The 25,886-nt window shown below is 42.7% G+C and overlaps 1 protein-coding gene across 3 annotated transcripts in view; it reads right to left on the reverse strand.

The window, feature by feature from the left end:
• Positions 1 to 25,886, reverse strand: part of Kif15 (kinesin family member 15) — a 64,348-nt gene that overhangs the window by 23,963 nt on the left and 14,499 nt on the right. For all 3 annotated transcript variants that reach the window (XM_060385002.1, XM_060385004.1, XM_060385003.1), the window contains 14 exons: positions 25,369 to 25,548; positions 21,027 to 21,236; positions 19,755 to 19,880; positions 19,486 to 19,608; positions 16,634 to 16,754; positions 15,552 to 15,628; positions 15,122 to 15,331; positions 13,977 to 14,154; positions 8,222 to 8,363; positions 7,598 to 7,739; positions 4,756 to 4,953; positions 2,991 to 3,098; positions 2,352 to 2,457; positions 403 to 568 (listed from right to left, as the gene is read on the reverse strand). In XM_060385002.1, coding sequence (XP_060240985.1) covers positions 403 to 568; positions 2,352 to 2,457; positions 2,991 to 3,098; positions 4,756 to 4,953; positions 7,598 to 7,739; positions 8,222 to 8,363; positions 13,977 to 14,154; positions 15,122 to 15,331; positions 15,552 to 15,628; positions 16,634 to 16,754; positions 19,486 to 19,608; positions 19,755 to 19,880; positions 21,027 to 21,236; positions 25,369 to 25,548 — 2,087 coding nt within the window. The remainder of the gene's footprint in view (positions 1 to 402; positions 569 to 2,351; positions 2,458 to 2,990; positions 3,099 to 4,755; positions 4,954 to 7,597; positions 7,740 to 8,221; positions 8,364 to 13,976; positions 14,155 to 15,121; positions 15,332 to 15,551; positions 15,629 to 16,633; positions 16,755 to 19,485; positions 19,609 to 19,754; positions 19,881 to 21,026; positions 21,237 to 25,368; positions 25,549 to 25,886) is intronic.

Raw genomic sequence — 25,886 nt, forward strand, 5'->3', positions numbered from 1 at the left:
ACTACATTTTGACCAATATATTTTAAATAGGATAGTCATTGCTTTTAAGATAGCAATTAAATACATAGCTCAGTAGATTGTTTATGCTTTTGATCTAGTTTTAGTCTCACTAATAAACAAAGGAAATTAAGATTCAATGAGATCAGGTAAGGTATGCTGACACATGCCTTCAATACCAGCAGGGTGAATTCCAGGCCAGCCCTTTGGCTACATAATGAAACCCTGTCTCAGAAAAACAAAAACAAACAACAACAAATCAATAGACTTAAAATAGAAAAAAATAACCAGCTTGTACTGAAGCAAATTGGTATAAGAAAACAGAGTGCACTTATTGGCTTATGCAGTGTGAACTGGGATTATAATACTTCAAGCATGCGCCTTGAACCAACAGGACAACTCTACCTGGCATTGTCCAGCTGAAGCTGCACCTGCACATATTTCTCAGAAAGCTGGCTTAGTTCTTTCTCTTGATTCTCTTTGAATGTGCTGTACTCCAGTTTCACCAAAGAAAGTTCTTTGTCAGCAGAATTAAGAACAATTCGAAGGTCATGCACCTCACATTTCAAAACTGGAAAACAAAGAAACCAGGGTCTTAAAAGGTCTCTTTACAGAGACCTTCTGTATAAAGGAGGCAAATAAACGAGACCATACAATTTATAGCAAGCAAATAAATACAACCACTGCAAGGACAAAAATCAACAACTAAGCACTGAACACTAAGTTTTCTATTTTCTTCCTTTCCTTTTTTTCCCAATAATTTTTTATTTATTTTTATTTTATGTACATTGGTGTTCTGCCTGAATATATGTCTGTGTGAGAGTGTCAGAGGCTGTGGAATTGGAGTTACAGACAGTTGTGAGCTGCCATGTGGGTGCTGGGAATTGAACCAAGGTCCTTTGGAAGAATAGCCAGTGCTCTTAACCGCTGAGCCATCTCTTCAGTCCCTTCTTCCTCTCCTTAGGTAATGGTTGCAAATACATTTCTTTTGCTCCAGCCTAGCCTTATCTTTTCCATGTAGAAGGCTAGCCCTGAACTCCTCCCCTTCCTGCTTTCACTTCCTGAGTGCTGGGATTATTGACATGCTACCATACCCAGCTGTTCCAACATTTCTGCTGAAACAGGAAGAGTTAACATCTGTTCCTCCTTTTTAGGTCACTTAATGTTTTAAGGTATTTTTTTCCCTGTAGAACACACAACAGGAAATTAATTACAGGAAAAGCTGTAAGGTTTAACATATTGAAAGCAGTGTACTCATTTTTTGTTTTTTTTTTTTTTTGTTTTGTTTTGTTTTTGAGACAGGCTCTCTTTGTGTAGTCCTGCTTCCCTGGAATCATTCTGTAGAGCAGGCTGGCCTCGAAGTCACAGAGATCATCTGCCTCTGCCTCCTGAATGCAGGGACTAAAGGCACCCCCTCCCCCCGGCTTAGGAGTGTACTCTTAGCTGTTGAAATGCTTCAATAATATACTGGAGCTTCTCAACATGGGCCAAACACTTCCAGTCTCAAAAGGAAATTCCAGCTGAAAACTAGATTAAGTGACTTTCTAGTTTTACTACAAACTACTGAAAATATTTTAGACCTGCTGTGTAGCCAGGACTTTGATCTTCTGAACCCCTAACTTCACCTAATTGCTGAATTACCTGGCTTACCTGAAAATGCTCTGATGAAGAAAAAAGTAGGAAAGATTCCCCACATTAATTATTATATTAATAATTTATGCTTTACTTTGTCAATATTAATGCAACTCAGGTCGGAGCATGAACATGTATGTGTGTGCGTGTTCCCAGGTATGCTTGCTCACATATGCATGTGAGCAGGTCAGAGCATAAACTTGTGCGTGTGCGTGAACTCAGGTATGTTTGCTCATGTATGCATGTGTGTAGGCTGGAGCATAAACTTGGGTGTAATTGCTCAGGCGCCTTCCACTGTTTGAGACAAAGCCTTTCACGGGTGGATTAGATTACGGTGGACTGGGATCTGTTCTTCTCTGCCTTCTGTCTTGACCTCACTAGGATAGCAACGTGTGCATGTGTGTGTGTGTGTGTGACCATACTTAGCTTTTTATGTATGTTCCAGGTTCTGAGTTCAGATCCTCAAATTTGTAAGGTAACAGAACCATCTCCACAGCTCTTAAACTTCAACATTTAATTAAGCTTGTAACTTTTATTTGTGAGCAATCTTGAAGAAAAGGTCTCATAACCCATTTATTTATTATACCTTTACCATGAAATTTTAAGACCAATTATCTAACAACAAAGCAAGCCAGCCCTTAAAATAAATAAACAAACAAAAACATTCGTTTAAATGATCAAAAAGACACTGAGCTCCAGGGTCCCCAGCTGTCCAAACTTACAATCATTCTGGGTCTGAGCGTCCTGAAGCTGCTTTTCCAGATCCCGCGACTGCGCGAGGCGCTCTCGCTGCTGTGTGGCCCAGTCACTTCTCTCTGATGAGAAAAGCTTGGGGAAGAAGGAACACTGACAATGTTGCCAGGACACAAGGAAACCCTTCATTTCTGCGTTCACTGTCTAGTGGTGGTCAAGATGACAAGACTGGTCGTTTACGAGCTATAATGAAGATGACTAACACAATCCAAGATCAGCATAAAAATGTGGACAAGGCCTTTCGATTTCTTCTAAACCATTAGTAAGTGCACTTGCACACTTACTAATGGTTCAGAACTCAGACAATGGATTTCTGTCTCACTATCACAGAAGTACAAATAATTGTTGGGGCTTGGTAAGGAAACTCCATCTGATAATGTTTTGGGGGGCTCAAAAGGAGTCAGAGAAGAAAATTATGTTTTATAACCCATTTATTTATTATACATTTACCATGAAATTTTAAGACCAATTATCTAAATAGCATAAATAAACAATCAAGGAAAATAAGAAGAACTTCATGAGCAGGAGGAGCTCCAAGGAAGGAACATCCTCACCTCACAGCGTTTTACTTGGTGGGTGTTTTCCTGAGTCTCGGCTCTGACCCTTACCTCCTGCATTTGTGTAGAATGGTGCTCTAGTCTGTCAACGTTCTGTTGAAGTTTCAGGTTTTTACGTTCTTCTTCATCCAGCTTGACTTGAAGAACACTCAGTTGCTCCTGTATTAGATACACTGTAGTCATCCAAACGCCTCCAGTTTTTAGAAAAGTCATCACTTTTATTTCGTGTGCAGCTTTGCACGCGAGTGCCCACGGGGCCAGCAGGGCTGCTGGGTCACCGCAACTGGCACTACAGAAAGTTGTACGCTACCAGGTGGGTGCTGGGAACTGAGCCTGGGTCCCCTCGAAAAGCAGACCAGCTGCTGAACTTCCCTGCCCTATTTCTTTTTGATTTAGGAGACAAGAAACCAAAGTAAAATAAGCTCAAACCCCTACAGGAGCAAACAGCAGAAGACTGCTGGGGCAGACATCTTGAGAAGGTCACACTGATCACTCCTGTTTCACAATTACACTGTATCTAGTCAAGATGGGTAAATTCAAACACAAAGAAAAAAAGTGGTTAAAATTCAAGCCTGAATTAAATTACAGAGCGTTAGTCTTGAGGGGCACATGCATATAATCACAGCACTAGGGAAGCAGCAACAGTCAGATCTCTGAGGTCTAGGCCAGCTTGGTCTATATAGGGAAACCCTGTCTTGAAAAACAAAAATATAAAAATAAATAAACAAAATTAAAGGGATGGACACAGGAGCTGGAAAGATGGTACTTGGGTAAGAAGGTACATCATATATATATATATATATATATGAGAATTTTTATTTTATATATATATTTATGAAATAAATTACAAAGCCCTCTAGAGACAGTTTTTTAAATGTCAGATTTAACCACTGAGTCCTGTAGAGGCCCTTAAGAAGCTTCCTCAGTGCTGCATGAGGTTATTTTATCACAAAGGTCTCTCTGGCCTAGAACAAGAAAATAACTGAAATTTGGGGTATCCATTCCAAAACTCGAAATTGAGATTCCAAGTTTTACTGAACAAAGGGGTAAAATTTAATTAATAAACTAGTAAGATACCAATATAGCCAAATCTTAAGCTATTTCAAATACATTAACTTTCCTAAAATTTAATCTGTAAAACAAAATTCTGTCAGATGCCATAATTTTCTTTAGCCAACACAATTCTATGTCTATGCCATTTAAACTAGTTCTGACAGGTGAAACTAGTGGAAAACTGGTCATTAACATGAGTCTAATGCCATAGAGAGAGGAGTGTGATGTGCTCAATAAAGAATGAGCTGAAAACCACACGACAGAACCCTTTATGTTCTGTAGGAACCTCTGGTGGCCAACTTCCTATGTGATCGGCTAACTCCTATTCCCTCTCTACAAACCTGCCCCCTCCCTCCAAGGACTAGTTCCGAATTCCTGAAGGCTGTCCCAAACCCCCTCACCCGAAGTCACAGGTTCCCAAGCCTTCTGCCGCAGATGGCCGTGTATCTGGGCACAAGTCCCACTTGTGGCGGGCATATCATTTTTCTTTGCCTACAATTCTTAAAAACCCTGCCCACCAGAGTCTGGGTGCAACTTCCTCTAGGCTTGTCCCATGAGGCTGGTGAACAAGGCCAGGAGTCACAGTTCCCAAATAAACCTGCCCTTTTTTATTCTTTTACTCTGACTTGTATTGACTTATTTCATCAGTGGAGATGACCTATCATTTTATAAATAAACATAAAAATTACAGAGTTAAACTATGACTCAGATTTTACTTAAATGAACATTCAATTATTTCTTTTTCCTAAAACTCAAGCATTACCTGCACAGTTCGAAGCTCTTCAGAAACGGCCTCCAATGCTTGCTCACTCATTTCAGGTGGCACTGGCTCATTTAATATGTCATTATCTAACATGCTAGACCTCTGTGTGTGCAGAAAGCCAAAGCTTCCCAACTCAGGGCTTGATTTTGGTACCAGTCTAGGACAGAGTTGATAAGTCTTGGTCGGAGTTGTAATTATCTGCAGAAGAATAGTGTGGAAAGAAACATTAATATAAAATAAAAAATATGTAGAGATTTTATGAACAGAAAAAATTAAAATTTTATTTATTAATTTGTCAAAAGAGGATGTGTTCTTGAAGCATGGGACCAAGTGGAAATAAGCCCATCTGTTGGGGGTTGGTCTATGTACTCAAATGCTGATATCCGTGCCCCAAATCCTGGCTGCAGTCTGGACAAGCATTGTCGTAATCACTGACCACGTTGTGTAAACATTGCTCTCCAATTATCTGACTGGCTAATAAAGGCAAGAGAGGAGAACAGTGGAACTTCCATTCTAGCTAAGGGATCTCAAGAAGGGACCACAAGGTAAGGGAGAACAGGAAGAGGCAGAGAAAGCCAGGTGGCCACGAGGACTGAGCTGGTGGAGAAGAGCCCAGGCAGGACCATGTGGCAAGTACTTTGGGCGTATGCTGTGAGGTAGCTAGACTAGCACAGAGGGATAGGATAGGCGAACATCTTGCCTGGCTATAGTGCTTTAGCTTGCTGACTAAGTCAACAGGTCTCTTGTCTCAGCATGTGGGAGCTAGAGCAGGTGAATAGAAAAGGCCCATCAATTACTACATCTGTGCACCCATCAGTTCAATACAGTTGCATGCAAAGTTCTAATATGGTTTTAAAATGGAACTGGAAGCCAGGCAGTGGTGGTGCACACCTTTAATCCCAAAAGTTGAGTCAAAGGCAGGCAAATCTCTGACTTCAAGGCCAACCTGGTCTACAGGCAAGTTCCTGGACAGCCAGGGCTATACAAAGAAAGCCTGTCTTGAAAAGCAAGCAAGCAAGCAAGCAAGCAAGCAAACAAACAAATGGAACTTGAAGTAGGATTTATGCTGCTGAGGCCATAGGCCACCTTAGATTCAAGGCCAGCCTGAGCTATAGTGAGATCTTGTCTCAATGAAGACTTGAAAACTTGTTATCTAAATTTAAATAAAGATGTCTCTCTCCAATATAAATTGCATTACAAATAGGGAACAATTAGTAAAATAGTGATTAGCATATATACCATCAAATAGAACACTGGGAAAAATACAAAATCTTGAAAAAGTAATTTATTTGTAGAAATTTCAAATTAGTGGAACAGATTTTAAGAACTTAAATCTTTTACTATTAATAAACAAAATGGCAAATGTACAACTGATTCAATATACAAATAAAACTAAAGATACACACACACACACACACACACACACACCCCACCAAAAGATACACTTGCCTATAAGAAAACTGGAAACTTCTCTATAATAAAAACGTTACGAGGGTGGTGGTCCAGGTTCTTTAATGCCAGCACTCAGGAGGCAGAGGCAGGCGGATCTCTGAGTTCAAGGACAGTCTGGTCTACAGACTGAGTTCCAGGGCAGCCACCATTACACAGAGAAACCCTGTCTTAAAAAACAAAACAAACAAATAAAAAAGCATCTCAGGTAAAATGAAAGACAAATAATGCAATGGCAGAATATATATACTAAAGAAAAAGTAACACATAAAAACTATAAATTGTAAAAGTAACCTATAGAAACCAAAAGAACTCATGACAAATACTATACAAATGGACATGAAAATATATAATGATATCCTGTCTCACTAGGAATGACAATTAGAGCCTTAAAAAGAGCCCATTTTTCACCCATCAGATTGGCAAACATTAAAGAGTCCAGGGTGGGGGCTGGCGAGAGATCCAAGGCCTCTTCTGTACTCCGTGAGCACTGCATGTGTGCGGTGCACAGCAATACATGCAGGCAAGATACACATACATAAAAGGAATAAATAGAATTTAAAACAAAACAAAAATCCTAAGCAATTCAGGGTGCCTGCCGTGGAGTGTGCTAGCAGCTCAGTGCCCCTCTGCAGCTCAGTGCTGACCCCCTAGAGTGAGCACCTACACAAGTATGTCTCCAACAGACTCCCATCAGGGCGCTCGGGAACCTGGCAACTATAGAAGCCACTGAGTCATCCAAAACCCAAAAGCCAGGTTGAGGATGTAGCTCAGGGCATTCCTAGCATGTATGAGGCCCTGGGTGCAATCCTCGTGCTGCCCGAAGGAAGTAAGAATGACCAGAATCCAGTTAATATACAAAGACCTAGAACCCACCTCTGGCTTTGTTTGTTTGTTTTTTGTTTTTTGAGTTTCTCTGTGCAGCCCTGGATGTCCTAGAACTTGCTTTGTAGAGCAGGCTGGCCTCGAACTCAAGTTAATCGGACTGTCTCAGCCTCCTGAGTACTAGGACTAAAGAAGTGCACCACAGACCTGGCTTAAGATCTATCTTTCAATGTTACAAAAGCATACTGCAAAGCTGGATATATACTCAGTGGGGTGAAAACAGGAGAATCAAGAGGTCAAGAGCAGCCTAGGATACAGAGTGAGTTTGAGGACAGCTTTGGCTATCATGAGGCCCTGTCTCAAAGAAAAGAACAAAGTGGGAAGAAAAAGGAACGGGTTGGGTTAGGAAACAGAGTCTGAAGTTAATAACCAAGTAGAATTTGATCCCAAATGTTTTATTCCTAACCCCCTGACCTTGCCACAGGGGTGTTCTACCATCTCTGTTTGGAAATAGCTTTTATTAATAAAAGAGACCACTCCAATTTAAGTAGAAGCTCCAGATACCCACCTTAAGTGTTTCAGCATGTATTTTATTCAGCTGAGAAACTTCCTGGCGTTTGCAGGCTTTTGTTGCTTCCAAAAGATTTTCAAGATTGAGGTTTGCTTTTCGCAAAGACTGAAGCTCTGATTCTAATTCTAGCTGCTTTTTCCTAATAGATATTAAGACTTAGTACCTTCAGGTAACAAGTAATGATAAGCATTTATAGGTATACTACAATTTATACTCTCATATAAACTGGCTTTTGAGTAAAAATACTTGCCCAAGCTAAACCTTCATTGTCCAGGTGTGTAATCAGGGCTCAGAGATTATCAATGTAGTTTATCATTTTACACATTAAGCATCCAGGATTAACAAATCTTTAATTTCTAAAAATATTTTGATTTAGTTTGTAACTGTGATTTAAATTTGGTAATGAGATGAAGTTATTCTGCAAATTCAATTGACATTCAACAGGTGAGCACTGCTTAAAATATTTGTATGATCTGCTACCAAATACGCAGCAAAGAGATGCAAGAAAAAGCGCTGTTTCTGTAGTTGCTTGAAAGGCTCACATTTGAAGTAATACGGCAACTACCCTCCTCCGACACTAAAGTGTCAGGGAACAAGCAAGTGTGTGCACCTGCACCTCACCGAGTTAGTGCTTTGAACTCTTCGTATTCTTGCTTTGAGTTATTCAGCTCTGTTTGGATCTGCAAGAGTTGTGCTTTTAATTTCTCACTGTTCATGAAGAAACTTGATTCTTCCAGTGCTGTAGGAGAAAATCCTTGCAGACCTGGTAAGAAAGAAACCATTTCAGTCTTGGAACAGCATGGGTGTGATCTGAGGCACAAGCACAAGTAAGAGCTGGAGGCTGAGTCCTAGAAGTGTGAGAGCAGATGTCAACAGGGGACACAGGATGAGGAGTGTGCCCATGCAGTGTGCTCAAGGATGAGGAGTGTGCCCATGCGGTGTGCTCAAGGATGAGGAGTGTGCCCATGCGGTGTGCTCAAGGATGAGGAGTGTGCCCATGCGGTGTGATCACAGGATGAGGAGTGTGCCCATGCAGTGTGCTCAAGGATGAGGAGTGTGCCCATGCGGTGTGCTCAAGGATGAGGAGTGTGCCCATGCGGTGTGATCACAGGATGAGGAGTGTGCCCATGCAGTGTGCTCAAGGATGAGGAGTGTGCCCATGCGGTGTGCTCAAGGATGAGGAGTGTGCCCATGCGGTGTGCTCAAGGATGAGGAGTGTGCCCATGCGGTGTGCTCAAGGATGAGGAGTGTGCCCATGAGGTGTGATCACAGGATGAGGAGTGTGCCCATGCGGTGTGAGCACAGGATGAGGAGTGTGCCCATGCGGTGTGCTCAAGGATGAGGAGTGTGCCCATGAGGTGTGATCACAGGATGAGGAGTGTGCCCATGCGGTGTGCTCAAGGATGAGGAGTGTGCCCATGCGGTGTGCTCAAGGATGAGGAGTGTGCCCATGCGGTGTGCTCAAGGATGAGGAGTGTGCCCATGCGGTGTGCTCAAGGATGAGGAGTGTGCCCATGCGGTGTGATCAAGGATGAGGAGTGTGCCCATGAGGTGTGATCACAGGATGAGGAGTGTGCCCATGAGGTGTGCTCAAGGATGAGGAGTGTGCCCATGCGGTGTGCTCAAGGATGAGGAGTGTGCCCATGCGGTGTGCTCAAGGATGAGGAGTGTGCCCATGCGGTGTGCTCAAGGATGAGGAGTGTGCCCATGCGGTGTGCTCAAGGATGAGGAGTGTGCCCATGCGGTGTGCTCAAGGATGAGGAGTGTGCCCATGAGGTGTGATCACAGGATGAGGAGTGTGCCCATGCGGTATGATCAAGGATGAGGAGTGTGCCCATGCAGTGTGCTCACAGGATGAGGAGTGTGCCCATGAGGTGTGCTCAAGGATGAGGAGTGTGCCCATGTGGTGTGATCAAGGATGAGTGTGCTCAAGCGGTGTGCTCAACGATGAGGAGTGTGCCCATGCGGTGTGCTCAAGAATGAGGAGTGTGCCCATGCGGTGTGAGCACAGGATGAGGAGTGTGCACATGAGGTGTGATCACAGGATGAGGAGTGTGCCCATGAGGTGTGCTCAAGGATGAGGAGTGTGCCCATGCGGTGTGAGCACAGGATGAGGAGTGTGCACATGAGGTGTGATCACAGGATGAGGAGTGTGCCCATGAGGTGTGCTCAAGGATGAGGAGTGTGCCCATGCAGTGTGATCAAGGATGAGGAGTGTGCCCATGCGGTGTGCTCAAGGATGAGGAGTGTGCCCATGAGGTGTGCTCAAGGATGAGGAGTGTGCCCATGCGGTGTGAGCACAGGATGAGGAGTGTGCACATGAGGTGTGATCACAGGATGAGGAGTGTGCCCATGAGGTGTGCTCAAGGATGAGGAGTGTGCCCATGCAGTGTGATCAAGGATGAGGAGTGTGCCCATGCGGTGTGCTCAAGGATGAGGAGTGTGCCCATGCGGTGTGATCAAGGATGAGGAGTGTGCCCATGAGGTGTGATCAAGGATGAGGAGTATGCCCATGAGGTGTGCTCAAGGATGAGGAGTGTGCCCATGCGGTGTGCTCAAGGATGAGGAGTGTGCCCATGCGGTGTGCTCAAGGATGAGGAGTGTGCCCATGAGGTGTGATCACAGGATGAGGAGTGTGCCCATGAGGTGTGCTCAAGGATGAGGAGTGTACCCATGCGGTGTGCTCAAGGATGAGTGTGCTCAAGCGGTGTGCTCAAGGATGAGGAGTGTGCCCATGCGGTGTGCTCAAGGATGAGGAGTGTGCCCATGTGGTGTGCTCAAGGATGAGGAGTGTGCCCATGCGGTGTGAGCACAGGATGAGGAGTGTGCCCATGCAGTGTGCTCAAGGATGAGGAGTGTGCCCATGTGGTGTGCTCAAGGATGAGGAGTGTGCCCATGCGGTGTGCTCAAGGATGAGGAGTGTGCCCATGCGGTGTGCTCAAGGATGAGGAGTGTGCCCATGCGGTGTGCTCAAGGATGAGGAGTGTGCCCATGCGGTGTGATCAAGGATGAGGAGTGTGCCCATGAGGTGTGATCACAGGATGAGGAGTGTGCCCATGAGGTGTGCTCAAGGATGAGGAGTGTGCCCATGCGGTGTGCTCAAGGATGAGGAGTGTGCCCATGCGGTGTGCTCAAGGATGAGGAGTGTGCCCATGCGGTGTGCTCAAGGATGAGGAGTGTGCCCATGCGGTGTGCTCAAGGAGCAGAGACCACAGGATAGAGTGTAGTTGAGGCATCACGCTGTTACCCAGGATGAAGAACTAATAGTGACTCATAAGCAACATGCATGGTGCTAGACAGAGAAGCCCTTGCACAACTAACTTGTACAGATTGGTGCTAGGAAGCTGGAGAGATGCATCACTGGTGAAGAGCACTGGCTAATGTCCCAGAGGACCTACGTTCAATTCCCAGCACCCATATGGCAGTTTAGCAACTGTCTGTCAGTCCAGTTCCAAGGGACCTGGCACCCTCACACAAGCATAAAGCCAGGCAAAACACCAATGCACATAAAAATAAATCTTTTTTAAAAATTGGTGCTAGTGTCCCTTGTGAACAATGAATTATTTAGAAGAGCACATTGATAACAAGGATAATCCTAACTTTGCATATAAAATCTTGAGTTTCCCATACCCAAATACTGCAAATCTTCTATTACTAAGTCAGAAGTAAAATAATAAAAGGCTTAGAAAAGAGAAATGTAAAAAGCAAGACAAAAAAAAAAAAAATCAAACCAAATCAAATCAAAACAAAGACATTTCAAAGTGGTGGCTCACAGCACTCAGAGGCAGAGGAAGGTAGATCTCTTGAGTTCAAGGCTAGCCTGATCTACAGAGAGACTTCTGAGAGAGCCACGGCTATACAGAGAAACCCTGTCTTGAAAAAACAAAGAACAGATAGATAGATAAGATAGTTAGATAGATAGATAGATAGATAGATAGATAGATAGATAGATAGATAGATAGATAGAGTGATAGACAGACAGACAGACAGACATGAAATAAAAAGCAAGAGAAGGGACTGGGAGCAGAGCTCAGTGGCAGAGTGGATGCTTGGCATCTGAGACTCAACCTCATCTGAGACTGATCCCCAGAACCATAAACAGAAAAGCAAAGAGGCACACAAGTCAGAACAAAGAGAATTTTCTTAACTTAAAAAGAAACAGGGCTGGTCATGGTAGTGCATGCCTTTTACTCCAGCACTTCGGAGGCAGAGGCAGGTGGATCTCTGTGAGTTTGAGGCTAGCCTGGTCTACAGAGTGAGTTCCAGGATAGCCAGGGCACAAAAAAAACCTTGTCTCAAACAAAAAACAAAAAAGAACAAAAAACAAACAAACAAACAAAAACCAAAAAACAAAAAAACAACCAAAAAAAAACCAAAAACAGACAGCCGTTGAGAATGGGGCAAACAGAATTTGTTATCAAATGCCAATAAATTCACAGCACTAACTGCTACACCCATAAGTTAGACTTAGTACCAACTAAGCCACTTTCCATATAATAATTATGAAGATAATTTATCACCACAGAGTATGTACATTGTAGCTACAACACTAGAACCAACCACTGGGGAACTTGCATTTGACCCCGGGCAGCTCTCACATTGTACAGACATTAGCCAAACTGACAAACATTTCCACTACTTATTTATATTTGAATAGTCCAAAATTTACAATTTCCTATACTTTAAGCACTAAAATTCCCATTATGATTTGGATTTCAAATGTCCCTCAGCTTGTGTGTTAAATCTTTGCCCCACAGGGGAACTATGCTCATGGGTGGTCCTAGGGCTCCGGCCTGCACATGGCTCAAACCCTTGATGAAGCCATAGGTTCATGGCTGCTGGGCAGTGGAAGAAGCAAGTTCATGGCTGCGGGGCGTGGGCTCTGACGGTGTGTTTTCCCCTCCTCTCCCTGCTTGCTGATTCACGAGCTGAGTAGCTATGGTGTTCCCTGCCATGAAGTTCTACCTACCACAGACATGGAGCTGGCCAAGTGTGGGCTGAATCCTCTGAAACCTCAAACCAAATAAGTCAACCTTTAAGTTGACTGATATATACATATTTTTTTCCAGATATTCTGTCACAGCAATGGAAAGCTAAATCACTGAATATTCCTATCACTTTCTACCTTTTGACTAAGGTCATATATAAAAATAAGTATCTGAGTAAAGCTTTTATCAAACAATAACAAAAGAGAAAAAACAAAAAAGAACCAATTTTACCGTTGGGATAGCTATTAGTCTAATTTATTATGTAGGAAAAGAAAACTTTGCAAATTGTTTTTAAACTATAAAGAAGTACATGTATTTGCAATAAATTAACCCATCAGGTTTGAGAAGAATGAGCGAAAAGTCTAACCACAAGATACCACAAAAGTTTTTTTTTGTTATCACTACAAAGCAGAGGCTGAGCTTCAGTCAGATTGTTGTTTTGTTTTCTGTTGTACCTTTGGATTTTTAAAAAGTTTTTTTTTCCAATTTTTAAAATTATATGTACATGTGTATGCTTGTGTTTGTGTGTGTGTGTGTGTGTGTGTGTGTGTATGTGTGTGTGTGTGTGTGCATGTGAGTGCAGGTGCCTGAAAAGGCCAGAAATGTTAGATCTTCTGAAGCTGGAGTTACAAGAGATTGTGAGCTGCCTAACATGTGCTGGGACCCAGATCTTCTGAAGAGAACACAGCTCTTCAGCAAGCTACCTCGCCAGCCTTGAATCCTTTGCTTTCTTCTTGGCTTGTTTTCTGAGGGGGGCTTGGTCTCAGTGGTTGGCCTAGGGTATGCCCCAGCCTGAGGCTTGGGTTTCAGGTGTGTGTCACATACACACTTTGCTATAAATGTCCTTTCCTCTTTCTCTGTGTGTGTGTGAGTGTGTGTGTGAGTTACGTGCGGACCAGCAATCAGTCTTCGGAGTTTTCCTCAGGAGCTGTCTCCTTTGGGTCCCACCCCTGTTCTCTTTTTTAAGAGGTGTGTGTGTCTCTAAGTGGCTTAGAGTTTTCCCAATGGATCAGCCTGCCTCAGCCTCCCCAGCATTGGGGTTACAAGCACAAGTTCTCGGAACTCAGGTCCTCATGTTGTGTAGGCAAGCACACTACTGACATTATCTTTTTAGTCCTAGAGGTCGATGCTTTCCTTGGATTTATTTATTCTTAGCCTGTGTGTGTGGCTATTCTGGACGTATGTCTGTGCACCACATGCATGTGCATACATGTCTTGCACCACACATGTATGCCTGGTGCTCACAGACTCCAGAAGAGCACGGCAGGTATCCATTAGGATGGAGTTGCAGACTGTTGTGAGCTCTCACAGGGTGCTGGAGTTGGCACTGGGGCCCTCTGGAAGAGCATAAGCTCCATACTCCCCTTCTCATAACACTCATTTCTTACCTTTGTCATTTTTCTCTGCGATAGACATTTCAGAGAAAGCCTTTTCTAGTCTTGCAATAGACTGGGCATCTATTTCGTGGGCTCTTTTCACAGGCTCTAGTAATTTTAGTCTTCTATTCTCTTCCCTGAGGGAGTGATTTTCCATAGCATATTTTGCAAGTCTGGGGTGATGCTCCACCTGCAACAATGAGAAATTACATGCTTCATGTATTTACAAAATTTCCAAAGTGAACTGATCTCTCTAAAAGCAACTGAGCAATTCCAGAACATACAGTCCTGGAGGTACTCTGCTACAGCTTCCACAGAAAGAGACTTGGAAACAGTGGGCATATCGAAATATTTGCGGCTCCCAGCTAAAAGTGTCCAGTAAGAGAACCTTCACACAAGGAAGGGCTAAGTTAACATACTTGAGGATGTAAGCTCAGTGACACAGCAAGAGCTCAGCATGCAAAAGGTTCTGGGTTTGATCCTCAGCACAGAAAAATGAAATAACTAAAATAAGGGGATGGAGCGGTAGCTCAGCAGCTAACAACACTGACTGCCTTTTCAAAGGACCTGGGTCTAACTCCTAGCACCACATAGCTGTAACCCCAGTCCCAGGAGATCCAAGGCTCTCTGCCAGCTTCCTTAGGCACCAGGTATGCATATACTGCACAGATATACATACACGCATCCACATAAAATACAAGTAAATGAATCTTTAAAAAGAGGGAGGAGAATAAAAAAAATTCTATCTATTAAGACTGTGTCCCCAAAATACATGAACTAGCAAAATGAGAAAAGTATACAAAATAAAAGGAAGGCCTACTGATTGGACATGTCTTAAACATACTGGACACACACACAAATGTTATTTTGGTTTTCAAACTGGGTGCCTCTGCTCATTCTCTCTAGGGAAAGAGAACATGAGAACTTCAAAAGGCTCAGGTCTGCAGAGCCTGGGGTAGCCACAGCTGATGCAGAGCACAGATCACTGGGCCGCCTGTCTTCAGCTCGACACCTGGAGAAGGGGAGGATGCTACACAGCTCACTGCTAGGCAAGTTCACTTGACGCGCTTTCCCTGTGCTGGAGGACAAGTCCCTGCTGCGCGCTCTGATCGCACTTTGGAGCTCCTTCCTGGGGTACAGACGTGTGCCGCACTCACGTGTTCTCGAAGAGTCTGAATCTCGTCCCTCAGTTCTGACAGCAGACGGTCCTGCTCCTCGGGCAGGAAGCTTCCTCGTGCCTCCTTCTGGAGCCTCTCTAGACGCATTATTTGGTCCTCTCGGAACTTCACAATCATTTTATTAGACTGAATAAATTTTTCCTTTTTGAGGGTGAGGTCTTCTAGTTGGGTAATTTTTTCTACCAGAGACTTTTAAGAAATTCATGATTCAGTTAAACATGAAATGACCCAGTTTCCCTAATTCTCATAAACCCAGCAGAGAGCACTAAGTCTAAACTCACAGGCGAGACATTTGAAGCCTTTTCCTTAAACATCTGGCACTATTTATTTCACTCACGGAAGAGATGAAACCAACCACAACATTAAAGTCAAGATTTCCTGAATCCCTTTTCCTAATTCAATTTCCTACCTTCTTTTCCTGTTCAGATTTCTTAAAGAATAACATTGCTTCCAGGAAATGTTCTGCGTAATCAGTCTTCTCTTTGTCTAAAAGGAGAAAGGGAGAAATATGTTCATTTCTCAAAACTAAAAGTTTTTATTGCCGCCCACTGATCTAAAGGAACAGACCCTCATGACTGGTTGCCAGTTTCATATTAGCTCAGCAAACTGGCTATTCTATGAAGAAAACAAGAAGTTTCTCTGGATTTACTTAGCACAAATATATTTGTGAAAGAAACAGAAATAGATTGTTTAAAAAAACCTCTAGCCTAGGTTGGCCTCAAACTCACAGCCATTCTGCCCATGCCTCTCAAATGCTAGGCTAGGCGTGAGCCACCAGAGCTAGCCTAGAGAGTCTGTAAGGAAGCTGGAGGAGACCTGTGGGTTTGAGCTCTAACAGAAACGCTCACGGACTGATTGTCTCAGTCTGTTCCACTGAGGACAGGCTGGCCTAGAACTCGTTCTGTAGCCCAGGCTATTCTCAATCTCACAATCCTGACTCAGCTTTCTGAGTTCTGAGAGGAAGTATACAGACTACGCTTAGTAAAATGCATACTTTTGTTTTCCTTGTCGAGTTGACTTCACACAGTACTGGAAATCAAACCTAGGGCCTCACCTATGCCAGGCAGTGTTCTACTATCAAGACACATTCCTAGCTCCAGTTTTATTTTGTTTTGTTAAGTTTTATGGCTTGCAAATTAATTCTACTAGCTATTTTTTGAAGACACATTTCCTGTCCTATCTCACAAACATATGCAGATTACATATGCTACGGTCGAATCTTGGGAGTGATCTGAGGAAATTTCTTTCTTTCTAGAACTTCTTGGGGGGAATCACTCAAAATCACTGTGATTCTCCCTCTCACTGCACCTCATAGAACATCTGATTCAAACGAAGAACTATCCTCCTACACAGGTAAAATAAGGAGAGAGTGTGAGAGAAGTTCTGGAAATCTCACCATATTTTGACCATCTATCTATCCAGTATCAGGAGTTCTCGAGCTAACGTTGCCATAAGCCTTTCCAAGGATGAAGGGCAATGAGTTCATCCTACCTTTGGCCAGTAAGCTTTCGGTTATGTGCCCAGAAGTAAGTTGAGACAGTTGTTCTTTGAGCCTCTTCACTTCAGCTTGCAGCTGGCTGACATTTCCTTGGGTGTCTTCATTCACCACAGCCTGGACAAGAATTAATAAAGCACTGAGAGACTGCTTTTCAAGTTTTTCAATCCTGCTTTTCATTTGTTTGGTGTGAGTGGGAATGTGGAAGACCAAAAGAAACTGCACCTCTGTCTCACTAATGGCAGTAAGCCCCGGCTTCCTGTGCCTGACCAGCAAGGAGAGCACAAGTAGCACAGCTGGTCCCTCTTCCTCTGGCCAAGCCCTCCTCACTGACCCTGTCCATCTCATTTGTCCTAGGCTATCTTATGCCTAGGACTTCAGATTTGAGTGTGCCATTAGGAACCATGCCTTAGCTGGGTGTGGTGGCACACGCCTTTAATTCCAGCACTCCGGGAGACAGAGGCAGGAGGATCTCTGTGATTCGAGGACAGCCAGGCTACCCAAGCGTACACAGAGAAATCCTATCTTGGAACCTCCCTTTCCACATTCCCCCCACCAAAAGAACCATGCTTTCCCTTTCAAATACCTCAGCAAGACCCCTCTGTCCAGCAACCTTTGATAAAGAAATCTGGCCTACAAGGGCCAAAAGGATTAGGCTTAGCAGAAACCACGTTCTCCAGTGAAAGGCACTGATGTTTGTAAAGCTGGCCTGGAACCACCGATTGACTAGAGTCCATTTCTGCTCTCCCACCATACCAAATGCTATTTTCACTTTCTGACAGTCATGTTCTTATTTAAATGGCCTCAAAAAAGTAAAAAATGGTTACAAACAAATGTCATCACTGTAGTGACTAAATGGTGTCTTCAATTTCTTAAAAATGACCTGTTTGAAAAAACTTTAAAAAAGCTTTAACAAAAGCCACCACTAAACACATCGCTGCAGTGAAGGATGGCAGTGGTAGAGACGCCAACTGTGTGGACACAGGGACTTCTGTGGAATCACTCTGAACTTTATGTTCAGTTTTGCCATAAATCTGAAGCTGCTTCAAAAGTAAAATTTATTTCTGAGAAGAGGTGGTGAATGCCTTTAATCCCAGCACTCAGAGGCAGAGACAGGTGGATCTCTGTGAGTTCAAGGCCAGCCTGGACTACAGAGAGAGCCCCACAGCTCCAAGGACAACAAAGGCTACACAGAAAAACCCTGTCTCAAAAAAAAAAAAAAAAAGATAAATTAGATAATTTTATAAAAGACGCATAGAACAGAAGGGTAATAAATGCCAACAGGTAACCACCAGACAGACCAGAGGCGCAGCTATGAAATACTCAACTATTTCAGCAAGGAAAACCCCCTATGGCAGCCCAAGTGCCTGGTGTTCTTGTCTTAGGTTCAGCCTGCCCACCTAGAAAGATTTAAACGGTTCATCGTTAGCCAAGTCCAGACACCTTAGCTCTTTCCACTGATGGTTGCCAGGATGAAGAGCAAGGTTGGACGACGAGGACTCACCATTGGGAGTGGTAAAGCTGCTGGTGTTCAGATGTTTAAAGGTGATTTCCAATTGCTTCTGATACACATGGCCAGCCTCATTATGAGGCATTTTGAGGTCACTATCATTCAGTGACATCATAACTGCAATCATTAACATGGTTCTACCCTTGAAAGGGCTCTCATAAGCCAAGACAAAGTCAGGAAGTTCTACTGAAGTTTCTTCTCCATACTGCTAACATTCATGTAAACATGGATGACACCACGGAAATCAGGAAAGGAAGAGACCTATGTTCTCACTTAGCCAGGGAGAGGAACAACACTCTACTTCACTCTGCCAGATGAACTGGGGAGAAGATGCCCACTTTTCCTCTTGAAAAAGGAAGGCATTAATCTACCAATTCATGGCACAGTTGTTTTGTCTGAAACCAAAGGATTGTTCATTTCTCCAAAATAACTAGGAACCTTGTTCTTCTGACAGTGTGTACTAGATGTTGGCGAAGTGCTGTCCACACACGCTTTATGCCCAGCGTGGACACAGCAAACTCTGTTTACATGCTGTCCGTGGCTGCTTTCTTGCAAAGGCAGAGCTGAGTAGGTGAAATGGACATACGGTGCAGGAAGCATTAAAGTTTATCAACTAGTACGTCACAAGAAAAGCTTCCAGACCTGAGGCGTATACCACTATTAAAGAAGCTTCCTGTACATGAAATAAGACGAGGAATGTGCAGATACGTATATACCTTAAGAGGCAAATTTCATTACTATCAAGTAACTTTCATGGTATTACTCTTTGCTACCAATACATCACATATGAGCACAGGACAGGCACATGAACATAAAACAATGCACATGTACAAAACACACACCAACTGCCAGCATCACTGAGGCTTATTACTCTCCCCCAACAACAAAAGGAAAACTGCCTTAAAAAAAAAAAAAAAAACAAACCCAGCAAAACCACAAGACAAAACTTGGGTTTCAAATTACATGCACAGGCTGCAAATAATGAACAGGGAATGGTGGTACATGCCTTTAGTCCCAATACTCAGGAGGCTGAGGCAGGAAGTTTGCCTACTTCAAGATTATATACAGCCAGATATACAGCCAGAACTTAAATTTAAAAAAAATAGATAGACATAAAACACTAGGCTAGAGGTGTGGCTTAATAGTAAGGCACATTTGTGAGGCCCTGCGTTCAAAGAAAGCAAAAAAGAAATTAGGAAAGCGAGGGCAGAGGGAAGAAGAAACAGCACCTTGTACAATCAAGGTGAGCTTCTGCAGAACCTCTTGTGGTGACAGGGGCAATCACAACAGTATATATAAATGTTTCCAATTTATCTGATATTATATCAGTATTTTTACCTTGTTTTTTATCAGCTTGGCTCTCTGAGCAAAATTAAGTGTTGACAGTGTTTCCCCAAAACACCTGGATCCTGGATGAACATTTGCAATTATGGCTGTTTTGGCATTACCACCAAGGGAGTCCTGTTTGATGACATCAATGATATTTTTAGATTGTAAATCCTAAGATTTTTTTTTTTTCCAGGAAATAATAAAGGCTAAGAAACTCTCCCACTCTCAGTCCCAGTGACCACAATGCAAAGGTGGCTGGAGCCAGTCATCAGCTTTACCCGAAGGAGGAAGGTAAGCTTGGAGTCTCTGTAGCAGATGTGCCTCTGTTTCCCATTGCCCACGTCAACAAGTGCCATGATGACCTGGCCCAGGCAACTCAGTGACCGGTTGATGTTACCTGCTTCCTGAGGAACAAGGGAAAAGCAACAGTGAGGTGCAATGACACTCTGTTGTTCTGACTAAAAACAAGGAGCAAGGCCACAAGCTGGGATGGAAGAGCAGAGGAGGGGCAAAATGAAAAGACAAGTTCTCAGCTAGAACAATAAGCTCAGCTATGGCCATTTCCCAGTTCATGTGCACTGTCACTGCAGATGCCCACTACAAACTATGCTTGGGATTTAATATTTGCTTCTTCCACCGAATCGAATGTGGTATTCCGTTCTCTCTCATTCCTGTCAGCAGCAGCAAGCTGCACTCCAGACAGCATGAGACATTACCGAGCTGGAATGTTTATTGAATACTTCTGATTTAGGAGCTTTGCACTTCACCACATTTCTCTGGCGGTGACAGCGCCTTCAGTCAAGGAGCGCCTGTACAAGCACGGCCCTTTCTTGACAGAAACACGAGCATTTTGCTGATGCAAGCTTAGCAGGCTCAAATCACTCTCCTGCTTCTGATTCCTCTCTTAGGTCCCATTCCTAAACTACATAATTTGTACATATTTTAATGTCAGTACTTAGACACATCACACTGAATTTCTGTCCCACTGCTAACAGCTTAGGGGAGGGATTTTCCCACCTTAGGCTCCCCTTTCCTTCTGGCAGCAGTGGCTTTTAACAGATCTAAGTGTCGATAAAATAGGCTTCCTACATGAAGCTACACAGTTGCTCCAAACTTTTAAATGTTTTCCAGGGTTTAGAAGGCTGAGCACAAACGTGGCCTGGTCCTCCTGGTCCTAACTGACCTGGGCTTTCCTGCTCTATCTATCTATGATCAACTGATGCACAGTGAAATATTCAATGCAGTTACTCTATAAGGCCCAACAAACCTTGAGGGCGGGTATCCCCTGTTCCTCTCTCCTGAACCCTGGTTTCTAGGAGACAACTACTACTGGAAAGCTACTTGTTTTCTTGATTTCTACCCTAAAGCCCACCCCACTCCATTCTTTCTCTCTCCTGTGACCAAAGTCGCTACTCTTGCTCTTGACAGACTTGTACTTCATAAAATCCTTGCTCCTTTCTAGTAGGAACAATTTTTATTTCTTCTGAGGTCTTCACCGATTTTTAGTAAGAATTCACAACTAAGTAAGAAGAACATCATTTCATTCCTACCTTCAACCTCATTCCTTCTGCATGGGTATCTTTTTGCCTCTCAGACCCTGCCAAATCCACCAGGTTGAGTAAGGAGGTTCGAATGTTCACGGTCTCGCTGCTCTTCTCCATTGATTCTATAGTAATTGTAAAGACTGCATGTGACCTAGAGGACTCTCTGTTCATGGATGTTGATGCCACACGCCTGTTCCTCCACCCTCTAGATAGGACCTAAGACAAATTCAAAACACAAGATAAGCTCCTAATTAATCACTGTCGTACAAAAATAACACATAGGTAATCCTCTACCTTCATAGCAGAGTAATTTCCATATAGAAAAGGGAACACTCATGGCCTTTCTATTGTTATCTAGCTTTGTGAGATTTTATGTTATCACACATTCTAAACAGTAAATATTTAGATACCAAAAATGGTGGGAGATCTATAAAGAACAAGAGAAATTACTGTCCATCAAAGAATTATTTTCTTTCCCTTTTCATGCCACAGAGAGACAGGGTATGGCAGTCTGGCCTGGAACTCACTACAGAGATCAAACTGGCTTTGATCCTTCTGCTTCCACTTCCCTCGCACCGTGATTATAGCTGAACATCCCTTTAGCTTAGATAACAAAAATTCTAAACCAACAAGAGATCTCGACAGAACCTTTAGTCCAACATTTTGGCAGCTTTCTCACCTGCAAAGTAGGTTTTTTGTTTCTGTTCAGACAAGAAAATATATCAAGGTTTAGACCATAGGCTCTCAGGCAAGGCAGAGTCCCAACTCTAACTCTACTGTTTGTAAGGTATGTCTGTATATATATATAAAGAGTCTGCTTCTGTGTTTAAAAGTGAGCATGTGGAGCAGGGTATAGCTTTAATCCTGGCATGAGGAGGCAGAGGCATAGGTAGGCAAATCTCTTTCAGGTCAAAGCCTGGTCTACAAATTGAGTTCCAGGACAGCTGGAGCTACACAGAAACTCTTGTCTTTCAAACAACAAAACAAAAGAGAAAGTGACACTAACCTCACAGAGCAAAATATCTAAGTTCCTACCTTGGGATGGTACTAAAATTTAGATTGTTATTCAGCATCTAGTGAGGATTGAAATAAGAGGATGCTGAGAATGTTGAGACTAAGGGAAAGTTGTGGGGTTTTTTTTGGGGGGAGGGGTTATGGGGCAGGGCTAATGGTGGCTTGTGACAAGGTTTCTCTGTATAGCCTTTATTGCCCTGCAGCTCTCTGTTGAGACCAGGCTGGCCTCGAACCCAGTGCCTCTTCCTCACGGTGCAGGAACTGAAGGAATGTACTACCACACTTAGCCTAAGCTAAGATTCCCAATAGGCTTTTAGGTGATGCTAATGACCTAAGAAATATAATTTGGAGAACACAGTCACAATATGCATAAGGATAACACAGAGAACTGAGAGAACAGTTACTTCAAAGGCTACATTAAAAATTAAGTAACATGATAAGTAAATATATATAGATATTTATTTAATAATTTTAATAAATATATATAGATAAAATATAGTAACTGCTATTAACATACTATTAATGACACAGTTTAAACTGAAATTATTTATCAGTGTTGTAGATGAACAGAGGGCCTTTGAACACTAGGCCACTGATGCAGGATATTTGATCTCATTAGGCAAAGCTGTGGGGTTTTTTTGGTGGGGATATGGGGGGAGGGCTAGGGGTGGCTTGTGACAAGGTTTCTCTGTGTAGCCTTTACTGTCCTGCAACCCCAAGACTGTGAACTGTAAAAACCTTGTTTGCTATGGCTCAGCCCTAGCACACACCTTTAATACAAGTGTTTTCTGTAAACAGGATTAAAGAGTTACCCTAGGTCAAGAGGTGGAGCAAGAAACCAGCTGACAGGGAGTAAACAGAAAGGAGGGGCATTGAGTTGAGGGGTGTTTAATACAGTGTAGAGGAGAAGAAAGGGCTTTTGGCTTTTTCCTTCTGGGGAGCTGAGTAGGAAGATTAGCTGGGTGCTTTCTCTCTCTGATCTAGTAGGTTTTCACCCAAACATCTGGCTCCTTAGTCTTGATTTATAAAATCACACAATTGAGATTTTTTTTTAAACAACAGGCAACCTCTTTACCACTGACCTATAAGTCCATTAAACTGATATTATTTGTATTTTTATAGTTTTGCAATAGTACTCTATGCCTTCTTTTCATAGTGTTATAAATATATTTAATATTAGTTCAGTTATGTGTTTGTATAGCTAAAAAGAACATGTCTCTCAAACATAGGTCAAAAGCAACAAACACATTCGCTTGAATACTTAATTCTTAAAATACATATATATATATATGGTAACTAATATTTTGTATGCTAACTTTAAAATACTTCAAACTGATTTCTAGGAATACATAAATTATCAAAATTGACCTGAACTAGAAATAAAATGCCTGCATAGCTTTATTAAAGAACCTTTACCTATAGTGGAAAGTCTTGGGAAAGGGAATGGCTTATGGTGGAATGCTGTTGACTGTGAATGAGGTCTTGGCTTTGATTCCTGGCACACACACACATACATCTTCTTCCAGAATGAGGGCCACAGAATTGGAGGGACAAGCTCTGCCATAATTTCTAAGTAGATATCATTCTAAATATGCAGTCCCCAAACAGGTAAGACAAGAGAATAGGACAAAGGGAAATGATAGGTTGAGGTTAATCTTTAACAATTTTATGAAAAGAGCTGAGCTCATTGGCACACCCCTATAATTCCAATGCCTAGGGAGGCAGAAGCAGGCAGATCACTGTGAGTTAGAGGCCAGCCTGGTCTACAGAGCAAGTTCAGTACACCCAGGGCTATACAGAGAAACCCCGACACAAAAAAACCAACCAACCAACCAAACACACCACCACTACGCAAAACACTAAAAACGCTATAGAGTTCTTTATCAAACTAATGGCAGTAAAAAAAAAAAAAAAAAAAAAAAAAAAAAAAAGTGTATAACAAAATTTAAAAGGCATTCATGATTTTAAAAGGTAAGTGATATGGTGACTGATTAGAATGAAACATTCAGCTGTTAGCTGGGTATAGTGACGCCAGCTTGAAATCTTGGCACTTAGGAGCCTGAGGCAAAAGGATTAAAAATTTGGAACCAGCCTGGTTAGGCTGCATAAGTTCAACAAAGCCTAAATTTCTTAATGAGACAGTATCTAAAACAAACAAACAAACAAACAAATAAATTCAAGTACAGCTGAGTGCAGTGATATATGCCCTTAATCCTAACACCCAGGAAGCAGAGCAGATGGCTCCTGGGAGTCCAGGGCAGTCAGAGCTATACAGAGAATCCCTGTCTCAAAAACAAATAAACAAAAACAACCAAATTAATTGATTATGGGATAAAATAATAATGACATTCAGCACAAGACTATTTTGAGAGAAGAGCTAGTGATGTGTAACAGAAAGGAACAGCTACCCCTGTTAGACAGACGTCTACCCTGGTGCTGATACATGGTCTGAATTGTTTGATGGGTTCTTGCAAGGTCACGTTAACATCACATGCAGTAACGTGAGCCTGTGGCAATATTTTTATGAATTAAATTTTACATTGTAAAGTTTATTTATGGTGCTGGAGAGATGACTGAGTAGCTAAGAGCATTGGCTGCTCTTCCAGAGGAACCAAGTTCAATTCCAGGCACCTACTTGGCAGCTCACAACTTTCTTTAGCTCCAGTCCCAGAAGATCTAACGGAGGAGGCACTGTGCACTCATGGTACACAGATATACTTGCAGGCAAAATATCCATACACATAAAAGAAAATAAGGGAAAAAGCCAGAACATTTGAAACGGCCACACCAGGTCCTTGAAATGTCAGCACAGTGTTCTCTAAGCTCCTTCACTGTGTTTGTCTGCGCCTCACAACAAAAAAGCAGACACAGAAGGATCACTGTTCTCACGAGGTCCTTCAACAGGGAGCTCACAGAGCAACAGTGCTAAGAAGGTATCTTCCGCGAAGTGTCTTTTAGACTGTTTTTAGAATGAACACCATCAAAGCATTGCAAAAAAGCCAAACAGCCCAGAGTCATCACCCGCACTCCTGCCTTTTTGTGAGATAGGGTCTTAACATGTAGCCAAGGCTAGTCTTGAACTTACAATTCTTTCTGCCTCTTCCTCCCAAGTCCTAGGAGTACAGGTATGTAACCCCCATCCAGCCCAAAATTTGAGTTTAACTAGGGAGAAATCTAGAAAATATTACCACATTCTTTGTTCTTTAGTTTTCAAGAAGTTTGTGCAATGCCTTTATAAAACATTTTTAGTATCTTAATCTTGATTCTTTGAGACAAGGGCCCTTTCATGGAAAGCCTGCTGTCTAAACATCAATACATCCTCATGGCAGGGTACCTGATAGGCTTCAGCAGCTGAGGTCACAACCTGCTCCACTGCACCAACCACAAAGACTCCCTTCTTTATGTGCTCCCTTAAGTACAGTCCAACGGATGCTGAGTCCAGCAAGTCATAGATCTGCTCATTGTAGACCTCAATAAAGGAGCACTTACAGAGGAAGCTCTTCCCGGCCCCAGCCTGTAAGAGAAAGCGTCAATTAGCACATCACTGTCACACACTCGCCTCAGTTTCCATAAGCTACTGCAGGCATGTTTTCCTACTGCCCTCTAATGGAATGTAAAATATCAAAAAAGTCAGTGAAAACAAGCTGGAAAACAAAATACAAAACATGATCTCATTCTCAAGCGTCATCGTGGCAGTCCCAGAAATCCAGTTTGGAGAGGTACCACAGAGCCTACTCATACAGATGGAACTGAGCAATCCAAACGAGTTTCCACTGTCCTTCAGAGTGTAAAAACAAAGTTTCGTTTTTGACATGTATTTTTTGAGTTTCTGTGTATCGCATGCTCATGAAC

Source organism: Meriones unguiculatus, chromosome 6 (genome assembly GCF_030254825.1).
Source record: "Meriones unguiculatus strain TT.TT164.6M chromosome 6, Bangor_MerUng_6.1, whole genome shotgun sequence".
NCBI classification, from domain to species: domain Eukaryota; kingdom Metazoa; phylum Chordata; class Mammalia; order Rodentia; family Muridae; genus Meriones; species Meriones unguiculatus.